Here is a 20320-nt window from a genome sequence, read left to right as displayed (position 1 = left end):
GCAGCATTCTCCTATTCCAAGAACAATTCCCATTGCACAAAGAATCTGGTTACTTTCAGCTCATGAGTGCAAAACAATAGGAGAGTTCACATAGCCACACAAAATTTATTATTGTTATTATTCATGATGATGCCACTCAGAGACACAATACAGAGAAGCAACTCACAAATTAGCTGTAACCCACTGCGAAAGGGGACACAAAGTGGATGGCTGGTGGTGGCTGTACAGTTTCAGTCGGGGATTTTTCCAGTTGTACGTGGAGATGCCAGGAATTGAACTTTTTGCATACAATGCATGCATTGTACTACTGAACTCCAGCCCTGTCCCTCTCAATACCCTCTAGCGATCCTGTAACACTCCAGTTGGGTAAGTGTGCTTTAAAAGGCTTGAGCTCAGCCAGTGTTTTCCTCCCCACACCTATTTCATACAGGTATTGTTTTAATATTTATCCCTGTTAACCTTGTTTTATAGATCACAGTTGAGGCCAAGAGACAATTATAACTTGCCTAAGGAATGACCCCATCCCTATTAAAATAATGAACAAACAGCTGTTGAGCTGCAGTTAATTTATTTTAAATGGAGTGGATGATCTTTTGCACAAAATTCAAACGTTTCTGAAACTTTGCTAATGTTCCTTAGTGAGTGTTGAGAGTGAAAAGGGCTGTGGTTCTTGCTGTATGTTCCAAGGTCAGACAGATTCAGACTCCTCAGATGAAGAAGGGGGTGTTGAGAACTGGCACCCACAGACATTGAGATGGGACTAGAGGGGCAGTGTCCAGAGTCGAGGCTTGCCTGCTTCCAAGAGGGCCTCCCCAGAGGGAGGGGGCCCAGGGGTACTCAGAAAGAGGGTAGTGAGAAGTAGTTGCTAGATTAGGTTCAACAGACTGCTCTCTGCATGCTCAGAGACTTGTTCTGTGGTGATTGTGCTTACAGGATGTAAGAATAAAGAACTTTTTCAAAGGAGCAGTCTGTTGTTTTTGGTTTGCAAAGGGGAGGGAACCTAGGCCCCAACAACAAGGCATTTTTGGAAAGCATTCCAAAACATACTAAGAGTATCCAATTTGAATTTTCCGTATCAGTGAAGAGAGGAAACAAATGCAAGTATCAAAGTCCTATTCACTGTCTTACAGCACATTATAAGCATAGTTACTGTTAAAAATACAGTATTTTAAAACCATCCAATGTTACCACAGTATAGGGTGACTTGCAGAAGTATCTGTCCCCCTTCAGCTTTTTCACACCTTGTTGTGTTTATTTATACTTCCATTTTTATGCCGCATACTACTGAAGTCTCAAGGCGGCTTACAATAAAAGAATTGCAATCTGGAATTGTAATGGATGTAATTGGCATTGTTACCATTTGATGTGCCGAAGAAATTCCACACTGTGAAGGTACAACATATGTTTATTGTGGCACAAATGTTAAGTCAACAAAAAGAAACAGGCACGTTGTGCAAGTATTCACCCCCTGGAACCAGTACTTGGGAGAAGCACTTTTGGCAGCAGTTAGAACTGTGAGTCTTCTTGGATAAGCCTTTATCAGTTTTGCACATCTGGATCCTGCAATGTTTGCCTGTTCTTTCTGGCAAAACTGCTGCAGCTCTGTCAGATTGTATGGGGACTATTGTTGAACAGCAGCTGTCAAGTCTTTACAGATTTTCAACTGGATTGAGGTCTAGGGATTGACTCAGCCATTCTAAGACATTCTTTGGTTCTTGTTTTAAAATACTCAACTGTTACTTTATCTCTGTGTTGAAAGACATTGTCCTGTGGAAAGTGAACCCCCACTCCAGTCCTTGTCCCTGGTCGCTTGCAGACTGAAACATGTTTTCTTGTAGAATTGCTCTATATTTGGCTTTATCTGTCTTGCCTTCTTCTTGGCCATTTTCCTAGTCTCTGCCAAGGAAATGCATCCCTACAACATGATGCTTCACTGTGGGGATGATGATGTCAGGGCAACCAGCACAGCCGGCATTGTACCACACATAGCATTTTGCACCAAGGCCCAAAAGTTCAACTTTGGACTTACCATACTTTGATATGGGCTTATAAGAGCAATGGCTTTCTTCTAGCATCTCTTCCATAAAGCCTAGCTTTGTGGATCATCAGTGTGTTAGTTATTTGGTGGATGGTTTCCCCCATCTCAGCTGCAGATCTCTTCAGCTCCTTCAGAGTTACCATTGGCCTCTTTGATGCTTCTCCAACTTATTTCCACGTGACCTATCCTGTTTTGGTGGATAGCATTCTCTAAGCAGAGTAAAAGTTGATCAGTATTATTTTCATTCATTAATAATGGATTTAACAGTGCTCCAGTGGCTGTTCATAGTTTAGGATTTTTATTTGTTTGTTTATTAATATAACCCAAACCTGGTTGTTGCTTCTGCACAACTTTATCCTAGAGTTGTTTCAATAGCTCCTTGGATTTCATGTTTCTGCACATTTAGATATTCTGTCTAAGAAACTCTGGGACCATCTAAAAACAAGTGCATTCATTCTGAGATCAAGTGCAAGTGGAATTGTCTGTAGGTGGATTCCATTCAACTACTTTACACTCCTCTGGAGGCAATGGGTTCATGAAGCTTATTATGCAGGTACTAGTTTATTTATGATGACTGTATTTTTATGTCACAGTAAACATACTATGCACCTTGACAGTGCTGAGCATCTTGTGTATCTCGTACTCTGGAAGAGCTGTATTTCAACTGGTAACAATGCCAATTAAATCCATTTGAATTCCATGTTGTAACATGACAAAATGAAGAGATGTCAAAAGGGGATGGGGTAAATCCTTCTGTAACCATGGTTCTTTGTGGTCTCTATGACTCACACATATGGCTTAATATGCCTGCATAGAACAGCATTCAAATCATTTAAGAACCTGAGAGATCATCTTGGGATCTATCCCATCCCCCATTCACCACCCAAGCATGGTTCCTGCCTGGGTATCTCAATTCCATTCTTTCCCATATAGCAAAAGCTGTGTATAGGAATGACGACAACAAAATTCTTTCTTGTTCATTTTTTCCTTCTTGCCTGACCTGTCACTGAGTACTCAAAAGGTTTTGTCTTCCTTCTTGGAGATCCTCTGAAGGTTTTTCCCACCTTTTTGTTTGTCCCTTAGGAGCATATGGCCTCCAAGGCCTTCTTCAAAATTGTCCCTGCTGTAGCAGGACATCATCAGATGGACATTCAGAGCGCTTTCTGGGTCTTAGAAAAGCCCATAGAGAAGACCCTTGCCTGGATTGCAATGCCTTTACAGGCCAGGAGAAATTGATTGGCACACGTCTGCACTCTCCTTGGAGAGCAAGCCTTGAGAATTGGCCCTTATACACTGTTTTAGCCTCTGTCTGCAAAAAGTTGCCTCTCTCATTCTCTTACCTTGTGGAGGACATGGCTACCAAACTGGCCTCCTCAGGGACTTCTACAAGCCTAATACAGACAGCTTTGACTCTTTCCTTAGACCAGCAGCTCAAGACAAGCCCTTTGGTTGATCGAAAGTAAGTCAGACAGACTAAAATGCACCCCAAGCACCATGCAGCTGTTAGGACCTAAGGACCAAAAATGAAAAAGTCTATTCAAATCGATTCTGAAACTGAACCAGAAATAGCCCTAGCCCCAACTCAGTTAGCTAAACACAAATATCATTCCTTCCGTACACACAAAGAATATAGGAGACTTGGCCCCACCACCCAAAGAATTTATTCCGTGGCAGCCCCATCTTTATAGAAGTACCCAGCTTGCATGCAGGTATATCAACTATTTCTGGGATATGGTGGCCCCACTCTTTGGTCAACTACTTGGCTGTCATGAGGTGGTCTCGCCTTCCATCTTTCCCTCTCCAACAGAGTCATGTGAAACTTAAAAGTGCACTTCATTTATTCAAACTTCACAGGTTAAAGAACAATATAAATCAGAGTAGGATTTGCCTTGAATGTGGGAGAAGCATCTGCCTGTGTAAAGAGTTGAATCCAAAATGCAACTTCCTCTCTTTCCCTCTTTTTAGAAAAGCTTCTCACTCACCCTCACTCTGCAGCTTGAGGGGTAGATAGTGGGAATGCTGGACAGTTCATAATTAGTCTGGTTGCTTTATCTGTCGACTCCTGACTGGATTAAGGACCTCCTTCTCTAACTCCTCCCCATCTCTCAGCTCTGAAATGTCTCCTTCCTTTTCCAAGTTGGGCTGCTTCTCCTGCTCTGCCTGGCAGTCATCACTGGGTACCGGTGGAACTGCCAAGTCATCTGTTCATTTCTGCCCTCCCACTAAAAACCTCTCCACAGTCTTTCAGTAGAGTCGCATAGGCTGACAAGTCAGCAAAATAATACTGCACTACATATTGCAGACTGTGGACCTAAATCAATGACAACAGCCATTTCACTTTAAAGATATGCATGGCTCCATACTTCTGGATTACATTAAGAAGGGAAAAATTAAGTAGAGGATTAAGAGTTAAACAACTCAGAGTTAATTCAAAAGATGAGGATTCAGCACATGCATGGGAATCATCTCTGAATCCACAATGGCTCCAAGAGGTCAGTCCTGCCCATAATGTCATTGCCAGTGGCCACCATGTCAACAGTATGACTTGGCCTCAGTCAGATCATCTACGGAAAACCCCTCTTCAAATGCCCTTTCCTGCCTAAATTCCACCAATCCAGTCGCAGTAAAAGACCTCACTCTTCTGTATGCCATCCCTCAAATGGGGGCCATCCTTGCCCTGCCTACTGCAAGGTTTGCCATTTAGCATTCCACAACAATCACTTCCAGTCACAATGCATGTTTCACCCTAGGACTGGGGATCACACTACTGCTTCTTCACAGGGGACACTGAAGGATCACACTCTTCACATCAACCAGCTGGAGCACCTTGCCCCTCCAAGCTCTTGAAAATACTGCTATAAGACATCCTCTTCTTCAAATCACAGTGGAGAGAACTACTGTTCTGTGCCTCTGTTTGTTGATAGAGAAACATTTTTGATTTACATAGGACTCTCTCCAACTTGGATACAGCATCCTTTTGGAAGATCACTCCCCTTTCATTTCACTCCAAACTTAGAGTCTCCTCTCAACACTTCACCAGATGTCTTCACTCTCAACACTTACAGACTGACACCCCCTCTGCAAGAGAAGGGACACCCTACAAGGGCCATAGCCTCTTCAGTGGAATCATCAGAGGAATGACAGTATGGCAGCTCTGTGCTGTGGCTTCTTGGGCTCAGGCCTACTTTCATCAAGCACTGCTGCTTAGATAGCTGAGTTAGGTATGACGCTCTGCCCACCAGTAAGTCATTAGCTCTATAGTCACTCATATGTGTGTGCCACAAGACCACAAAGGAGAGGGACAGGTTGATTGCCCGTAATTGTAGTTCTTTGAGTGGTTATCTGTACACTCGCATCCTCCTCCCTGCTTGTTGCCTTGCAGTTTCTTCTGCTGTGGCAGACATGGAACTAAATGCAGGCAGGAGCTACTCCCGGGGTAGGCAGAGGAGTGGGGTGGAGCTCCCAACAAAAAGCTCTGCTGAGCCCTAGAATGCTCCAAATGCTTAACTGCGCACGCGTGCGAGTTTATCACTCAAAGTGTCACAGATGACCACTCAAATAGATGCAATTCCAGGTAAGCAGCCTATCTACTTCTCCCAACAACTCTGGGCTAAACTATGCAGTATTTCTTTACTAAGTGCCCTTCCTCTGTGCCCATCATGATTTGGCTTTTTCAGTATTCCTCCCATACCCCCCTCCATACTATCATTATCCTTCCTCTGCTTTCCTCCTGTAGCACAACATATCAGAGGGGATTTTGAGTACAGTCTCAACGTACATATTTAGCCTGTCAGTCTGAGCTGCCCCACCACAAATTTGAAGGTGCTTCCACCCACCAGCAGCTTGACAAACCCACAGAGATGCTAAACTAGGTGCACATCTTCTAAAATCATTACCTGAGTTACTGGTGGCCATACAGAAAGCATGTCTTATTAGGTGTTACACAAGGTTTTATTTATTTGTTTATTTTGTTTATACCTCACCTTTTTTTTCCTTTCAAGGAGGCTTACATAATTCTCTCAATTTTATCCCCACAACAACAACCCTGTGAGGTAGGTTAGGCTGAGAGCCTCTGACTAGCTCAAACTGACCCAGTTGGCTCCATGGCTGAGGTCTAGAACCCAGGTCTCCTGAGTCCTAGTCCCATGCTCTTAACCACTGCACCACACTGGCTCTCTACACAAGATGATGGTGGCAACACATCTCTGCTCCGAAGCAACCCAGTGAAAAAATCCAGTATATGCATTATCAATTTGTTTGGTTCCAAGAAAAAGTAATTAAATTCAGTCTCTCTCTCAGTCTGTGTGTGCGTGCGCACATGCACGTGTACATAGGCAGTATGCCTATATGTACCAGTTGCTGGGGGACACTGGTGGGAAGTACTGCTGTACTCATGTTCCTTTTGCAGGTCCCTCTGGGCAGCTGCTTGGCCACTGTGTATAATGATAATAATATATAATGCTGGACTAGATGAACCCTTGATCTTACGCAGCATGGCTCTTCCATCTGTCTATCACATGTGCACACCCCAGCACATGATTTTTTTTACATAACCCGGAGACACAGCCCTTAATGCATCTCTCCCCTGAATTTTTTCAGCCACAAGCAGGTAGGAAGGAATTTGAAGCACACTTTACCTTGGCAAAGCCCACAGACAAGAGACACAACAGAGAGAGGAAATAGCTTCTAAAATTAATGAGTTACATAACATAGATGGGTAATTTCTTTACGCACACACATGCATACACTGAAAGAAATTTTCATATGTATGTATTAAGGCAGCCTGCCATTAAAAAGGAGACTCTCCATTCCCATAAATATTCAGCACAGTCCTATGCATGGCAGACTCATGAAAGCACGCATACAGAAGCACACAGCTCCACTATGGATACGAGCTTGAAAAATAACAAGCTCAACAACTACCACATTTTGCTAAAAAGGAAGTGCTCTGCAGGGTCAGGGAGTGGGGAGGGAAATGCCAGCTACCATATCTTACAAATCTAATGTAATGCTGCAAAAGACTAACAGTTATTCCCCCAGCCATGTACACACACTGCAAATAAACGGAAGAAAACAAGTTTACACGGGATTGGTGCTAGCTCCTCTCAGCTGGATTCCTACAGCACAACAATCTCTAAGTCTGGGTTGCATTTTCAGAATGCCTTGCAAGACAGACAGCTGCCAGTGCTCCAGTGTTTCACATGCATTATCTTAGCTGCAGTTACCACAGAGGCTGCTAATTTTCTATGCGTTTTACCATTGTTATTAATGGAAAAGAAGAGAGGTGAATCTAGGAGGTGGGATAAATCTAGTTCTCTAGACATTTTTGGCTAGAAGGCATTCCCATCATACGCGGAGGAGGGGACACCCCTTTTTATTACATCTGGCAACTTGTAGGATAATTTTAATTTATTCATCGACATTGGTGTAATATATACCTTATCATTATTATAGAGAAGGGGTGGCCAGACTTGCTCAGCAGAAGGCCCACTTACAGTAAATGTCAGATGTTTAAGAGCCGCAAGTGGGCACCCTCGGGCGGCAGCAACAGGTGGTGAGCGGCAAGCAGGTGCCAGCAGGCCACCGGGGCGGGGGTGGGGGGGAGGCATAGGTGGCAAACTGCAAAATAACTCAAAGAGCAGCATGCAGCTCCCAAGCCTTAGTTTGGCCACCCCGTTGCAGAGCAGTGATCACTAATTGTCATTGCTGTGTTATCTTTGTTTGATTTGGCAGTTTTCCTGTATCAGCACGGTATGTTATCCAAGGACTTGGAACGCATTTGAACCTGTAGTCTTCTAGTTTGCAGTCATGTTATGTATGTAATTTTTAGTGGTTCCAAACCTTTGGCTTCCAGATAGTGTTGGCCTATGACCCCTTGACCATTGGTTATGCTGACAGGGGATGATGGGAACTGTAGTCCAGCAATATCAAGGGACCCAAGGTTGGAACCATTGCCACAGGCAATAAATGATTTTTAAGCTCGTTCTTGTTCCTCCTCCTCCTCCTCCTCCTCCTGGTCTCTCTGCATTCACACACATGGGATTTGCTGAGCAATGCAAGGCCTGGATAGGAGCAACTTCTACAGCTCAGTGTCAAGGAGTGGGTAAGAGCCCTGCCCCGCCCCACTCCCTCTGAGGATCCGAATCCCACCCAGTCCCTCAGTTTCCTTTTGACCTCTCTTGCAATCCCTTTGCCGTTTCAGACCTAAACTGCTCATTTTTATCTTTCAAAATATATTTTGTTAACTAGATGTTAAGGCAAACTGATTTCTACTGCCTGTCATCAATGCAACACCCAGTTTGAGTGCAAACACCAGTGAGTTCTACCCTGAATCTTAAATAATTATGTTAAGAATGTTTGTACCTGAAAACATGAAAACATTCAGGTTGTGGTGCTCATATAATTACCCATTTCTCAATAATAATAATAATAATAATAATAATAATAATAATAATAATAATAATAGTAGTAGTAGTAGTAGTAGTAGTAGTAGTAGTAGTAGTAGTATTCAAAATTGAATTTAACAATGTTACTTAAAGATGTTCGTTAGCATGCATTAGGTGGAGAGTGATTTGGTAAGATAAAGCATGCAACTCAAAATGGAGCACCATCTCAGCTAGAGCAGTACAAAAAGCTGGTAATGTAGCTTTTCCACAGTTCTTCCCTGCTAGGTAGCCTTCTGTCTCTGTTCCTTTGGCAGTTCTGTTTTAAGGGGTGTCTTATGAGGAACTTAGGCAGAATGGTTCTGGTATCTAGCTTTTATTCATTATATTAGATTATTTACTATGTATGTACTATGAATAATCAGCTCCCGTTTGAGTTATGCAGAAGTTCATATAGAATAATACTTATGAGATTTTGCAGAGATTAAACTAGCAATTTCAAGACGGCTTTCTTAGATTGATGCAACATTTGTTATCCAGCATATTGCCGCTATACAGTGAAAGCCCTGTTAAATGTATACATTAATGGAAATTATGTTAGGGTAGCATCTGAGTCACAGCATGTCTTTATATTGCATTTTTTCATGCAGTGAAAATCTGCTTACTAAAATATTATTGTTCCATTCCTTGGTGCACAATTTTAGCTTTAATTTTAACATATATGGTAACTGATACAGTCCTTGTTTTTATGACTCTTTATTTATGTGCAGCCATTGAATGTACTGTTGTTTTTCCTTAAGTTCAAAATATGTGATTTTTCCTCAAAAGATTGCAACTAACCTCCCCATGAAATGGAGGAGATTAATTTATTTCTGAACATTTCCTGTTCAGGAGCTTATATAGCACCAACTGAAAGGACTTTTTCCTTCATCTGTAGCATGTGTATAACTGTACTGGTGAAAATGAGCGATTGCTTCAGCTTTCTTTTTATTGGGAAGAGTACAAAGGACCTGAGCTCAGCATGCATTCAGAGTAGGCATAGTGCATGCGATGAAACTTCATTATGAAAAAATTCCTGCTAACCAACTACCAGAGATTGAAACTCTCCCACCCCCTCAACCCACCCTCTTCCTGATTCCCCATCTAAATTATGAAAAGCTTGTATTGTACTAGCTGGGCAGATAGTGGGCAGAGCTGATTAAATTTTATGCTTAATCTGGGGAGGTCAAGGAACTGTGCCCCTTAGCCAAGAAGGTTTTTTCTCATGTTTGATGAAACCAAACCAGGTATCTGAAAGAACAGTAGACGTGATCACTTGAGGGGGAGTTAGAAATATGCATACGAGAGGATACCAGTGTAGCTGGTGTAATGTTCACTCTCCAGTTCTTACCGGGCAAATTTCCTTTGTGCTTTACACATCCAGAGAACGTTTGAATGGGCAATTTACTTTGCCCAGTTAGGTAATATACAACTTAATTTCCAAGCAGACTTTTAGCTTTTGACAATTTTAAAGTGGCAGGTTGAAAGATGCATGGCCTGGTGAATCATGAGCTGGGACAAGAGACCTTGGGGTGCTGTCCTCTCTGTAGCCATTTGCCCTTTCTTTGGTTCGAGCCCTCCATTCCTGATGCATTCAAGCAGTGCCTCCTGTTCTTGTCTTGTTCCGTGTCAACCTCTTTCTGAATGGTAAATACTAGAAAGGTAATAACTCGCATTTTCTTTGCGTGACTTAGATTATTAATATAGAATTTGGAACAATGTGACTTGGCCTTAAAAATGATATTTCAAGATCAACCTTTTGTACAACATCAGAGCACTACTGAGATTTGTTTGTTTGCACCAGGAATGATAGGTGCTCTGCAGAATATTTAATTGATGTAGTCTGAATGTGGATTGACGTCTAGTTTACATGGTCAGGGTTAAGGTGGATATAGCAGTCTGGAAGTGACACAGAAGAACTGGGAACTGAGTAAGAAAGAACCAGATGGTACTTTGGGTAAGATGACAATATGAGGGAGATCTGAGCAAAAGGAAAGATGCCTCCAACTTTTTAACATTCTAGCCCCAGCTAGGCTGGCCGTTGAAGCTAACCAACACTGGTCACAGCATTCTTCAGCACACCTGACAGCCGCAGGTTAGTCGAGGAGGTGTGGAGCCAACAGGGTGGCACATTCAGCATTGTCCTCTCTCGGAGGGCAGGGGGAGGAGGCAGCTTCTTACTCTGCCTTGAGATCCGTGATCAGATTTCTCAGCGTTATTACTTTTAAGCCAGCTGCAGGGGAACCATAATAGTGTTGGGGAGAAGGGCTGCGGGAAAAAGAAAAGTGTTTTCCCAATTGGAGTTTGCACATCCCTGAAACTGCTAGTAGAGCTTCTGCAGGAAAAAAAGGGGGGTGGGGGCTAGCCAGCATTCCTCTGTTGCTGATGCCGCGGTCCAATTCCAAGTCTGCATTACTGCTTTTAAGTAACAGTATAAATGCTGAAAAGGACATTGCAGCTGGAATACTACTGTGGGACCTGAAGGGTTGAGACAAAAGCAATGAGACTCTCCCCGGTAGCAACAGTGGCTAGCATTTCCCAACCCTCAGACCATTCATGTGTGCTCTGTCCTCCTCCAAGTTAAAATGCGAGGCATTCTCTAGTCATAAAACCTCAAAGATTTTTCTTTTGTACGTGCCAAAAGTAAGTGACTAATGCAGAGGTTCAGTGGATAACATCTGCTGTGGCATGATAATTCTGCTCTATCATCATGTCAAGCGTGATTGAAAGTTTTAATCATATCTGATGCAGAGTTAAGGCAGAACTTACCAAAACCTGGCAGAAGCTGATTGAAAGGAAGCAAAGGCCAAGCGATGAATCATGCAGAGACACGACATACAGCAGCTTCTCTGCATGAGTGCTTAGGGCTCGTAAGAAGCTTTCGTTCTGTTTCTTGTGGCACACTTACCACCCTCGCAGCACATAGACTGTGCCTCTGCATACAGTCTCAGAGTGATTGATGTAGGTGGAATGATCATCATCTATCTGATTGGCATGTTCAGTCTGAGGTACTATGAGACAAACTTGGTTAATTCAGAATGATCCCATCTATGGGTCACTGATATCTTGCATCGTTGAGTGATCACAGTTGAGAATTAGTTCCTTCTGCAGTCTGAGGAACAAATCCAAAGTGCAATCAAATGATAGCATCACCAGGATATGCCCTTACGGGGGGTTGTGGGGGGGTCTACAAGCATTTGAGCAGCATTTGTGATGTGAAACGCATGAACCCATGTTCCCTGTTTAGTTTGGCAGGCAATCTTCCAGCTCAGTTGATGAATGGGCGAAAAGTTGATAGGACAGTGGTAGAGGAAGGACACTGCTTTGTTGCTCCAAAGGGGGATGTGGTTGATTTCACTTCCTTAAAATGGAACCTTTGCATGAAGAGGGGCAATTTCCTGCTATTACACCTTTAGGCAAATTTGGAAGTACTGAGCATTATCATTCTGAAAGATAAAATGGTGAACAGAGTCTGGTTAAAGCATCTTCAAAATATATTGGTAATTGAGAATTGTGAAGAGGAAGTTCTAAAGAGTGATAAGATACTCCATTATCTGGGTGAAAACAATTTAGCAGAAGTGTTGAGATAACAGTACTGAACGGTATAGAAGAAAATTCTTCACATAGCTAAGAATAATGGATACCAGGGGAGAATAGCATGGGTGCTGATTGTGATTTCAATCCTTATTCTGCTATAAACCTATTTTTAATGACAGGAGTGACATTCAGGATAATGAAATGACAATGTGTGTTTCTCTAGGTCACCTTGTTTTAGTTAGTACTTTAAATAATAGGTCCATCCCAGCCACTGTATTATTAAATTATTATTATTATTATTCTAAACTATCAATATTTTTAATACTATGATCGGGGGGAAATGCATTGGTGGTCTGTGTTTCAGTGTTTGCCACTCTTTCCATTGCACAAATAGGTTTTAATTAACAGAATTGACTAGGTTTTATTTATTTAATTTTATACTACCCCACAGCTGAAGCTCTCTGGGTGGTTTATACAGTTCCTAAAGGCAGATGACAAAAATACAATGAAAATATCATAAGATCAGAAAAATAAAATGTTTAAAACAGTTGAAAGCAGGTAATAAAAACAGGCAATAACAAGGAATAACAAGAGAGAGAGTAAGAGAGTGTGACTGCGGAGCACCTGATGAGACCCCCCTCAGGCCCCTGGATGGCCAAGTAAATCTTCAAATGCCTCAGAAAAGAGGGCTGAGAAGATGAGAGATTTGATGCTAGCTGGGCCACAGTGGGGAAGTTATTCTATAGATTGGGGGGAGGACCACCAAAAGAGCCCTACCCCTTTGTTGCCACCCTCTGCACTTCTTGGTGTTGGCACTTCGACAAAATCCCCAGAGGCTGCGTGTAGTGCCCTGGTAGATCAGGGCTGGGAGACGCACTGAGGTCCTAAGCAATTTAGGGCATTATAAGTTAAGACCAGCTCCTTGAATTGGAGTGTAGACTGCTGAAGCCAGGCTATCCCTGTCCAGATAGGGTCACAGCTGGGCCACCAGTAGGTGCTCCTACTTTCTGCTCTGACAGTCACCCCAGAAGGATACCATAGTCCGTGGTATCTAAATCTGCGAAGAGGCCCAGCAGTATCAATGGGGTTGCACTCTGCTGTCTTTCTCCCAGCATGAGTCATCATACAGAGCGACCAAGGCTGTTACAGCCAAAGTTCAAGTATAGCATAATTTACTTCTTTTATTTTGCTGAAAAGACTTATTTATTGAATTGGTTCACATGTTATGGCAAACTGTGAATTACCTAACCTACAGTCATTTGCTGGTTACTACCAGGAGTGGTCAAATTTGCTGCCTCTGATGTGTTCCTCACTTTAACTTTCGTTTTAGAGCGCATGAGCATAAGTTTGCATGACATCCAAAATAGGCATTCTGGGTTGATTAAGCAACCTAGAGCTAATCCAAGAAAAAATCATAAGTTAACTTTGGGTTGTTTCACCCCTAAACAACCCAGAGTACCTTGGTTTGGATATCAAGATCCACGAGGAAGTGATTGTGTAAGGCAATGTGCACAATCATTCCTAACCATGCCTGACAAATCCTGAGTTAATTGATCAAGGACTTGCCGTTACATGAGAACTGGGTCATTGCATTTATGTGCTAACTCCAATAAACATTGGCATATCAAGATCACCTTTAATTCTGTGAAAGACATCGGCAAGAAGAGGATATATTTGTTAGGAAGTCTGCTGGAGCAGATATGCACACATTCATATGTGCATGTAAAATTTATTTTAGAAAACTTCATTAGCAAAATTTGTTTTGGCAGTGAACCATAGCAGCAGAAAACTCCTGCAAGAAAAACATCACAATTATAGCCAAAGAAAACATTTTCTGTAGCTGGTAGCTTTGCTTGATTTATTAACACTATTTTCAGCTCTTTTTGATCTATATATGTTTAAGAGAGACAGGTATTCTTTAGGGATCCATTCACAAGCAACTAGTGTTGTCTCTCCTTTCCTATTTAAAGACTTCTACAAGGTGTCATTTGAAAATGTATGGCAAATTGCCATAGTTAAAGCGGTTTAATTTGTCCAGCATTGCTTAAAGCCCTTCAAATTTGAAGTGTAAGATATCCATGGATTCATTAAACCAGGGCAAGAGATGGGCAGCTTGGTTGCTTGGGAACTCGTGTTGCTCCCTCTCAGAATTCAAAACAGACTGTATCCCTCTGCCACTGGAAGTGGGAATGCACCTGCATTGCCAGTGGTTCTGTTGTGAAGCATGGTGGGCATGTTGTGAGCGGAGCCGGTTGGAGCCAGGGGTCAGACTAGATGGCCTGGGAGGCCCCTTCTGACTCGCTCTGTTTCTATGTTTCTCTACAGAATCAGATAGCTGTTTGGCTGGCTGTGGGGAGCCTGAATCTGTTGTGGAAAGGGGTCTGTGTTACGGCTGCCTTGTTCCCTATTGCAAGAGACCCAGCAGTGGCTGCCCTCCCCCAAAAAATCCACTGGGGATACCTGTCCTCTTGGCCTGAGTATTCTGCTGCCTGCTGTCAAACTTTCCAGCTGTTCTTCAGCATCAAAGCAACTAAGCCAACTGCAGCCAAAGGAGCTGTTACACCTCCAGGCAGGAAGCCTGACACTGAATAAGCCAAGATAAAGATTATTCTGAAAATCAAATTCAACCAGTTTCTCTTTCTCTAGTTTTATTTCTCCTGTCTCAGTCAGGATGTCAGAGGTGGGACAAGAGAGCAGGATCATTACGAGGGATGTTGGTTAACATCTGGAGCCAGAAATAGTGACAGGTTCCTTCTTTGTATAAAATTTCCGTGCAGGGATGGAAGGACAACATTATCTTCCAATACTGATCATGGCTGAATGATAATTCTGATGAACTTGTATATTAACACAGTCAATGAATCATACACTTTCTCGGAAAAGCACCAAATGACAACATTTGTGGACCAATTCATACAGGTCTTTGGAACATACAACATTCCACATGCTGCTGCTGCTGCTGTTACTTTTTTTTTATTTATTTAAAGTATTTATATGTCGTCCTGTTGTGAAAGCCTCAGGATGGCTCACATAGATAATTTTATCTATGGTATATTTTATTGTATTATCGACCCACAATGGCTGCAATAAAAACATATAAGGCATGATATTAAAACTTATTAAAATATTGCTGAAATAAATTGCATTGCATTTATGTCCTGCCTTTTTTCCTCTTGTCAGGATCACAGGGTGGCTTGCATAGCTCCATTTTCTCTTAACAACAACTCTGTGAGGTAGGTTAGGCTGAGCGTGAATGACTGACCCAAAGTCACCCAATCCCCCAGGTCCCTAGTCCAGCACTCCAAGCTCCATACCAGCTGTCGAGGCAACCCTACCATCCATGGGGTGGGGTGGGGGGTCGAATCCCCAACCTTTTATTTAACAGCCATACATCCTAACCAATTACACTACAGATTTGTTGCAATTTTCAAAATGTTTGTCATAATACAGATATGCACAGACACAAACATGAATGCTCATGTGTACAAATGATATGCCTATATTAGCTAGAAACATTACTGCACAGGTTCGTGGAAATTAAGTAGACATTTGGAATATGATATTGCCAGGGCATTCAGGGAACTGGATTTGGATGAATCAGGAACTTTATAAGCCCATTTGGACAATGTGGACTGAAATTTCCCAGGCGTTTCTACAGTGGCTACAGGAATGGATATCAAAATGCTGCAAAAGCAAAAAGGCATAACCTTCCATGCAGTGCACTATGTTCTTGCACAGGAGACCTGCTCCAGCAGTTCAGTTTGGTAACCTGATCAATCTTGTGCTATGTTGATGTTTGTTAGGTTAAAAACAAATCTCCTAATTTAACATTATATATCCAGATTTCCAGTGATGTGTATTTTCCAGAGCGTTTTGGACTGAAAAAGCTTCTAGCACAAACTTGAAATGTTCAGATGAAAGACCCAGGACTGCATCCTAATTTCCCTTGTATTAGGAAACAGCGAAGCTAAAAAGCACCCCATTCATTTACATTTTAGTAAAAGTGTGACAACTGTTGAGGCTCTAATTTTAGCAACCCCGTCTGTCATCTATTTCAACAGAATTCACATTCTTCCACCAAGATTATTAGAAAGTACTCAGTTTTGCTGTCACTATTTTATAGTTTCATTTCATTCTGAGATTGTTGTGTAGTTCAGTCATATATATGCATTTGTGTGTGCGCGCATGTGTGTGTGCGCATTTGCTGTGGATAATCATGTGAAAAACCAGTTACAATTTTGAAACGGCCAAGTTTGCCTAATAGTTTATTTGCAATTAGCATGCATTCATTTTTACTAATTAAGGTATGAAATTGATTTTTCCCATGGCAAAATAAAGTAATGGGAAAAACATTCTGCCCACATTACTGCAAATGTCCACTTGGTTTGGCTAACGCAAACCTTGGGAAAATATCCGATACGGCCACTGCTCCCCCACTTGTTGTTTTCGCCTGCAGAATTGACCTCTAGCACCATAGGAACACATGCTCCCTAAGCCAGCCCTGAAGAAACATCCATTTCTGGAATGGGCCAGCTCAGTGGAGCTCTTCTCTGCAGTGGCTATGTATTAAATCGACAAATGGTGAACATTCGGTGCTTAATGAAGAAGTATGCAATGGTTGTAGAAAGCTAAGCTGTGCTGCTGATCTAGAAATTATTTCATTGTTTAAAGAAAACTTCCCTAACTTGGTGCTGTCCAGATGTTTTAGACCACAAGTTGATCCTGCCTATTGACTATGATGGCTGTGGGAGCTGAAGCTGAAAACATCTGGGGGTTACCAAGTTGGGGAAAGCTGATTTCAAGTCTGGCTTAATTGCACATTAATCGGTAGGTATTCTGTATAAAAATAATTTGAGGACTGTTTCCAAAGAAGAAGTGGTGAGGAGAACAGCTGTAGAAACACACTTGTGTTTGTCATTTGATCTTGCAAAATGTATCTGCTGTTAGCAATATGAATAAATTTATATCAACCCTGTCTTTAAAGCCTTGAATTTTTTGCTTCTGAATAAGATAGATTTCAGGTTTAAGGTCAAAATTTTAATGATATGTTTACTGTTCAAGTATTCTAAAGTTTAGCAATTTTTGTGTACATAAATCATTGAACAATTTACATGTATTGTACCTGCCTCATAAATAAGATTTGTCAGGCATCCCAGTATTTCAGAAAGTATTACTATCACAGTCTATCTCTTATGTGGAGGTCCTGATCTCAACAACAAATATGAATTTATTTCACGAGAAAAAAATGCATCATGGAAATAAAGAAATTCACTTTTTGGTTTTTTCCTGCATATTAATATAGGTATATTACTATGAAAACAGTGTCTGCAATTTATTAAGGCCAGTGTAGCTTGCTTCTCAGCTTCATTTTCTGGACAGAATTCTCAAAACTGTATTGTCAAGTAACGTGTCTTCTTACCTACATAAAGTTGACATAAAAATATGATGCATACTGTTCAAGTGCAGCAAATAAATGTTTTAGCCAACCTAAGTTTCTTGAAGACCTGTAATGAAAAATCAGCTACTTGGCTTCATGCCTTAGAAGTGAATCAAAGAGGTCAAAATGTCAGCAAACAAAAACAACTATTTTGCACTTTTCTGTTTCATTTCTAATAGTTGGAGTAGCTAAAACATTAGTCAGCTTTGTCATGCAAATAAATATATATTTGGAGTATAGCTCTGTTGCTAGTCAAACCGTTCAGCAGTTTTGTAAAGCCTAGGAGTTTATTTTTAAATGCTACGATAGTTATAGAGCCCTAGTCATCAGCCTTTGCTGAAGGGCTGCTTTGACAAGGGAATGATAAACCGGAGCTTCTTGGGCTGCTATCATCCCGTTGTTGCAGATGCTGCCTGTGTACGTTCCTCTTCTAGTTCTGTATTTAGCAACACAGGGAGAGGCGGGGAGTTTCTGCACTCGAGAGTTTGATTTTGCCCAGGAGCAGCCAGCTTCTTCCAGAAGCAAAATACCATCTAAGGCTTTTACTCATTCCTTTTTACGACTTCATGCTCAATAAAGATTTCAAAACTTCATCTTGAACAACAGCAACTCCTATTAATTCTACTACTTTTTATGTTAGTAGCCATTTATGTAGTGGGTTGTTTTGAATGGCAGTCTAGGAAAATGCAAATGAAATGTGACCAGAAATATCATGTCACAGCATCAAGTTCCATTTCTCTCTACTTCTTCTGCACTTGAAATGACTTCAGTAAGAGTACTCAGCAGTAGATGTGTTAAGAATTTTACCCTCTGGTACTAATCTTTCAGTAGTTTAGTACAGTTGTGTTTATTCAGCTTGAGCTGCAAATAAATGTATTAGGGCTGATTAGCATGCATGTATGTGCTCTCTTGCTACCTAACACTAAGGAGAACATATGAATGGATTGTTGGAAGTTTGTTGGAAGTTCTTGTTACTTTGTGTTGGTTTTGGTGGTGTATGTACATCACCTGTTGTCATGACCATCCAATAGCCAAAGATCTCTAGGTCATTCACAAAACAAAGGTTAAAACCATTCAATACAAGATAACAATAAAACATATCATAAACCCCTTTAAAAGTGTAAAACAATTGAATAAACCCAAATAAAAAAAAGGAAAAGTAGCAGTCCAAAGATCAAAAAGGACTCACACCATTTTGTTTACTCAAACTTGAAAAGCAAAAAAGGTTGGGATAACAATAAGATCTTCAAACTCTTTTTAAAACACCTCTGTACATTTCAGTAATCCACTACAAGACATCAGTATGGAAAAGATTTATTTAGATGTGGTAAATATTTTATTTCTTATATTTACATTGTCAGAAACTTTTGGCTTACCAATTAGGAATGGCGGCTCAAAGAGCAGAGACACCTGTGCTCTCAAGTGTGAGGCCAGGGAGGAGGAGCTTAAGAGAGGTTTGGGGCGAAAGGAAGATGAAGCAAAGATAGCTGGGAGCAAGGGAGTGCCTTAATTGGTTTAATGCAGCCTATCTTCACACACCTAAATTTCTGCATATTCCCACCATGTGTTGTGCATTTCGCAGAGTTTATATGCTCCATGATCTTCATTGTCTGTCACTTTCTCTGAACTGCCCCTATTTATCTCATTCCCAAAGCAAACGAGAAAGGAAGGAGATGGTAACCAGACTACCATCATGTGGGCTGCATGGGGAAGGGATGGAGGCCACATGTGACCCACATCTAGAGTCTATTCACATTCGGGAGGAGAATTTCTCTTTTGCCCTTTGTACATGCCTGCCTGGTCTCCAGGTTCTAATTCAGATCTGCATGCTAAATTTTTATCATGGCTTCTCTGCTCGTAGTATCCAGTCCGTGTGTCCACCTACACAATCTTTGTTCACTGATTTTGACCCACACTGGGTTTATATGCATAGGTGTCTGCATATAGACCCCATCCCATTGTGGATAAAAGTAGTGCTGTGGGGTAGGCTAGGAACAGACTGAAAAAGACACAAAAATCCAAGTGTGTTCAGAGTGTTAATCTTAGTTGCTCCTTTGAGTCCCAGCTGTAAGAACTACAAATGTCATTCATCCGAGAACAGATGTTAACTCCTTCCCCCCTTCCCCAGCACCCTCACTAAAAGAGAGATGTTCCATTAACTCGTCCCACAATCTTTTTGATTGTGGGGCAAGGTTTTAAAAGACTATAAATCTGCCTTCTCATTATGAGGGCACAACAATAGATTGATTTATGGCAGAAGAGCAACTGTGGGGTTTATGTAAGCTGAATGCATGAATGTGCAAGTTAGCACTGAATTTTATGGAGGCCAGATAGTACTACTGCTGGGTTTTGTTTGGTTTTGTTGGGAATTTTGTATCTTATTAATTAGATGGGGAATTTAGACTATGAATATCATAAATCTATCTTTGTTTGCTTGGACTGAAGCTGAACCATTCTACATAGTTTAAGTCTGCAGCAGTGCTGGTACAAGCTGCCATTCCAACACAGAACAAGATGGGATTTAGACAACAATCCTCAGAGTGCTAGAAAGATCAGAATATATCGTGGTACTTCCTGGGTTGTTTGGTGTGGCATTCAAACCCAGAAGTCTATGTTGTTAAGGTGCCATCAACAAACCATGTATAAAAACTTGAACAACCCCTTCAACAACTCAGAGTTCTAGGTTCACATGTCACACCATAATTTTTTTTAAACCAATTATGAAGCAGTGAGTGGGTGAGAGGTTCCATGGCAGGAGCCCTCAAAATGTGTATTAACATAGAAAGCTGCATCATACCAGGCCAAACTATTTGTTGTGGTCTGCTCTTTTTGACAGCAACCCTGCCTGCAGAATCTCAGGCAGAGGGCCTTTATCTTTTAGTACAG

The 20320-nt window shown here is 41.6% G+C and overlaps 1 protein-coding gene across 3 annotated transcripts in view; it reads left to right on the top strand.

Annotated features, from left to right (window-relative positions):
* MLLT3 (MLLT3 super elongation complex subunit) overlaps positions 1-20320 on the top strand; it is a 157296-nt gene that overhangs the window by 120535 nt on the left and 16441 nt on the right. Inside the window, exon 7 of one of the 3 annotated variants that reach the window (XM_044427622.1) lies at positions 14323-14995. The exons of the other annotated variants lie outside the window; for them this stretch is intronic. Within the exon in view, the coding sequence (XP_044283557.1) occupies positions 14323-14589 (267 nt within the window). The 3' untranslated portion in view covers positions 14590-14995. Of the gene's footprint in view, positions 1-14322; positions 14996-20320 lie in introns of those variants that run through there. 3 annotated transcript variants of the gene reach the window in all.

This window comes from Varanus komodoensis, unplaced genomic scaffold (genome assembly GCF_004798865.1).
Source record: "Varanus komodoensis strain SLA01 unplaced genomic scaffold, ASM479886v1 scaffold19, whole genome shotgun sequence".
In the NCBI taxonomy this organism is placed as follows: domain Eukaryota; kingdom Metazoa; phylum Chordata; class Lepidosauria; order Squamata; family Varanidae; genus Varanus; species Varanus komodoensis.
This window is presented reverse-complemented; position numbering and strand designations above follow the sequence as displayed.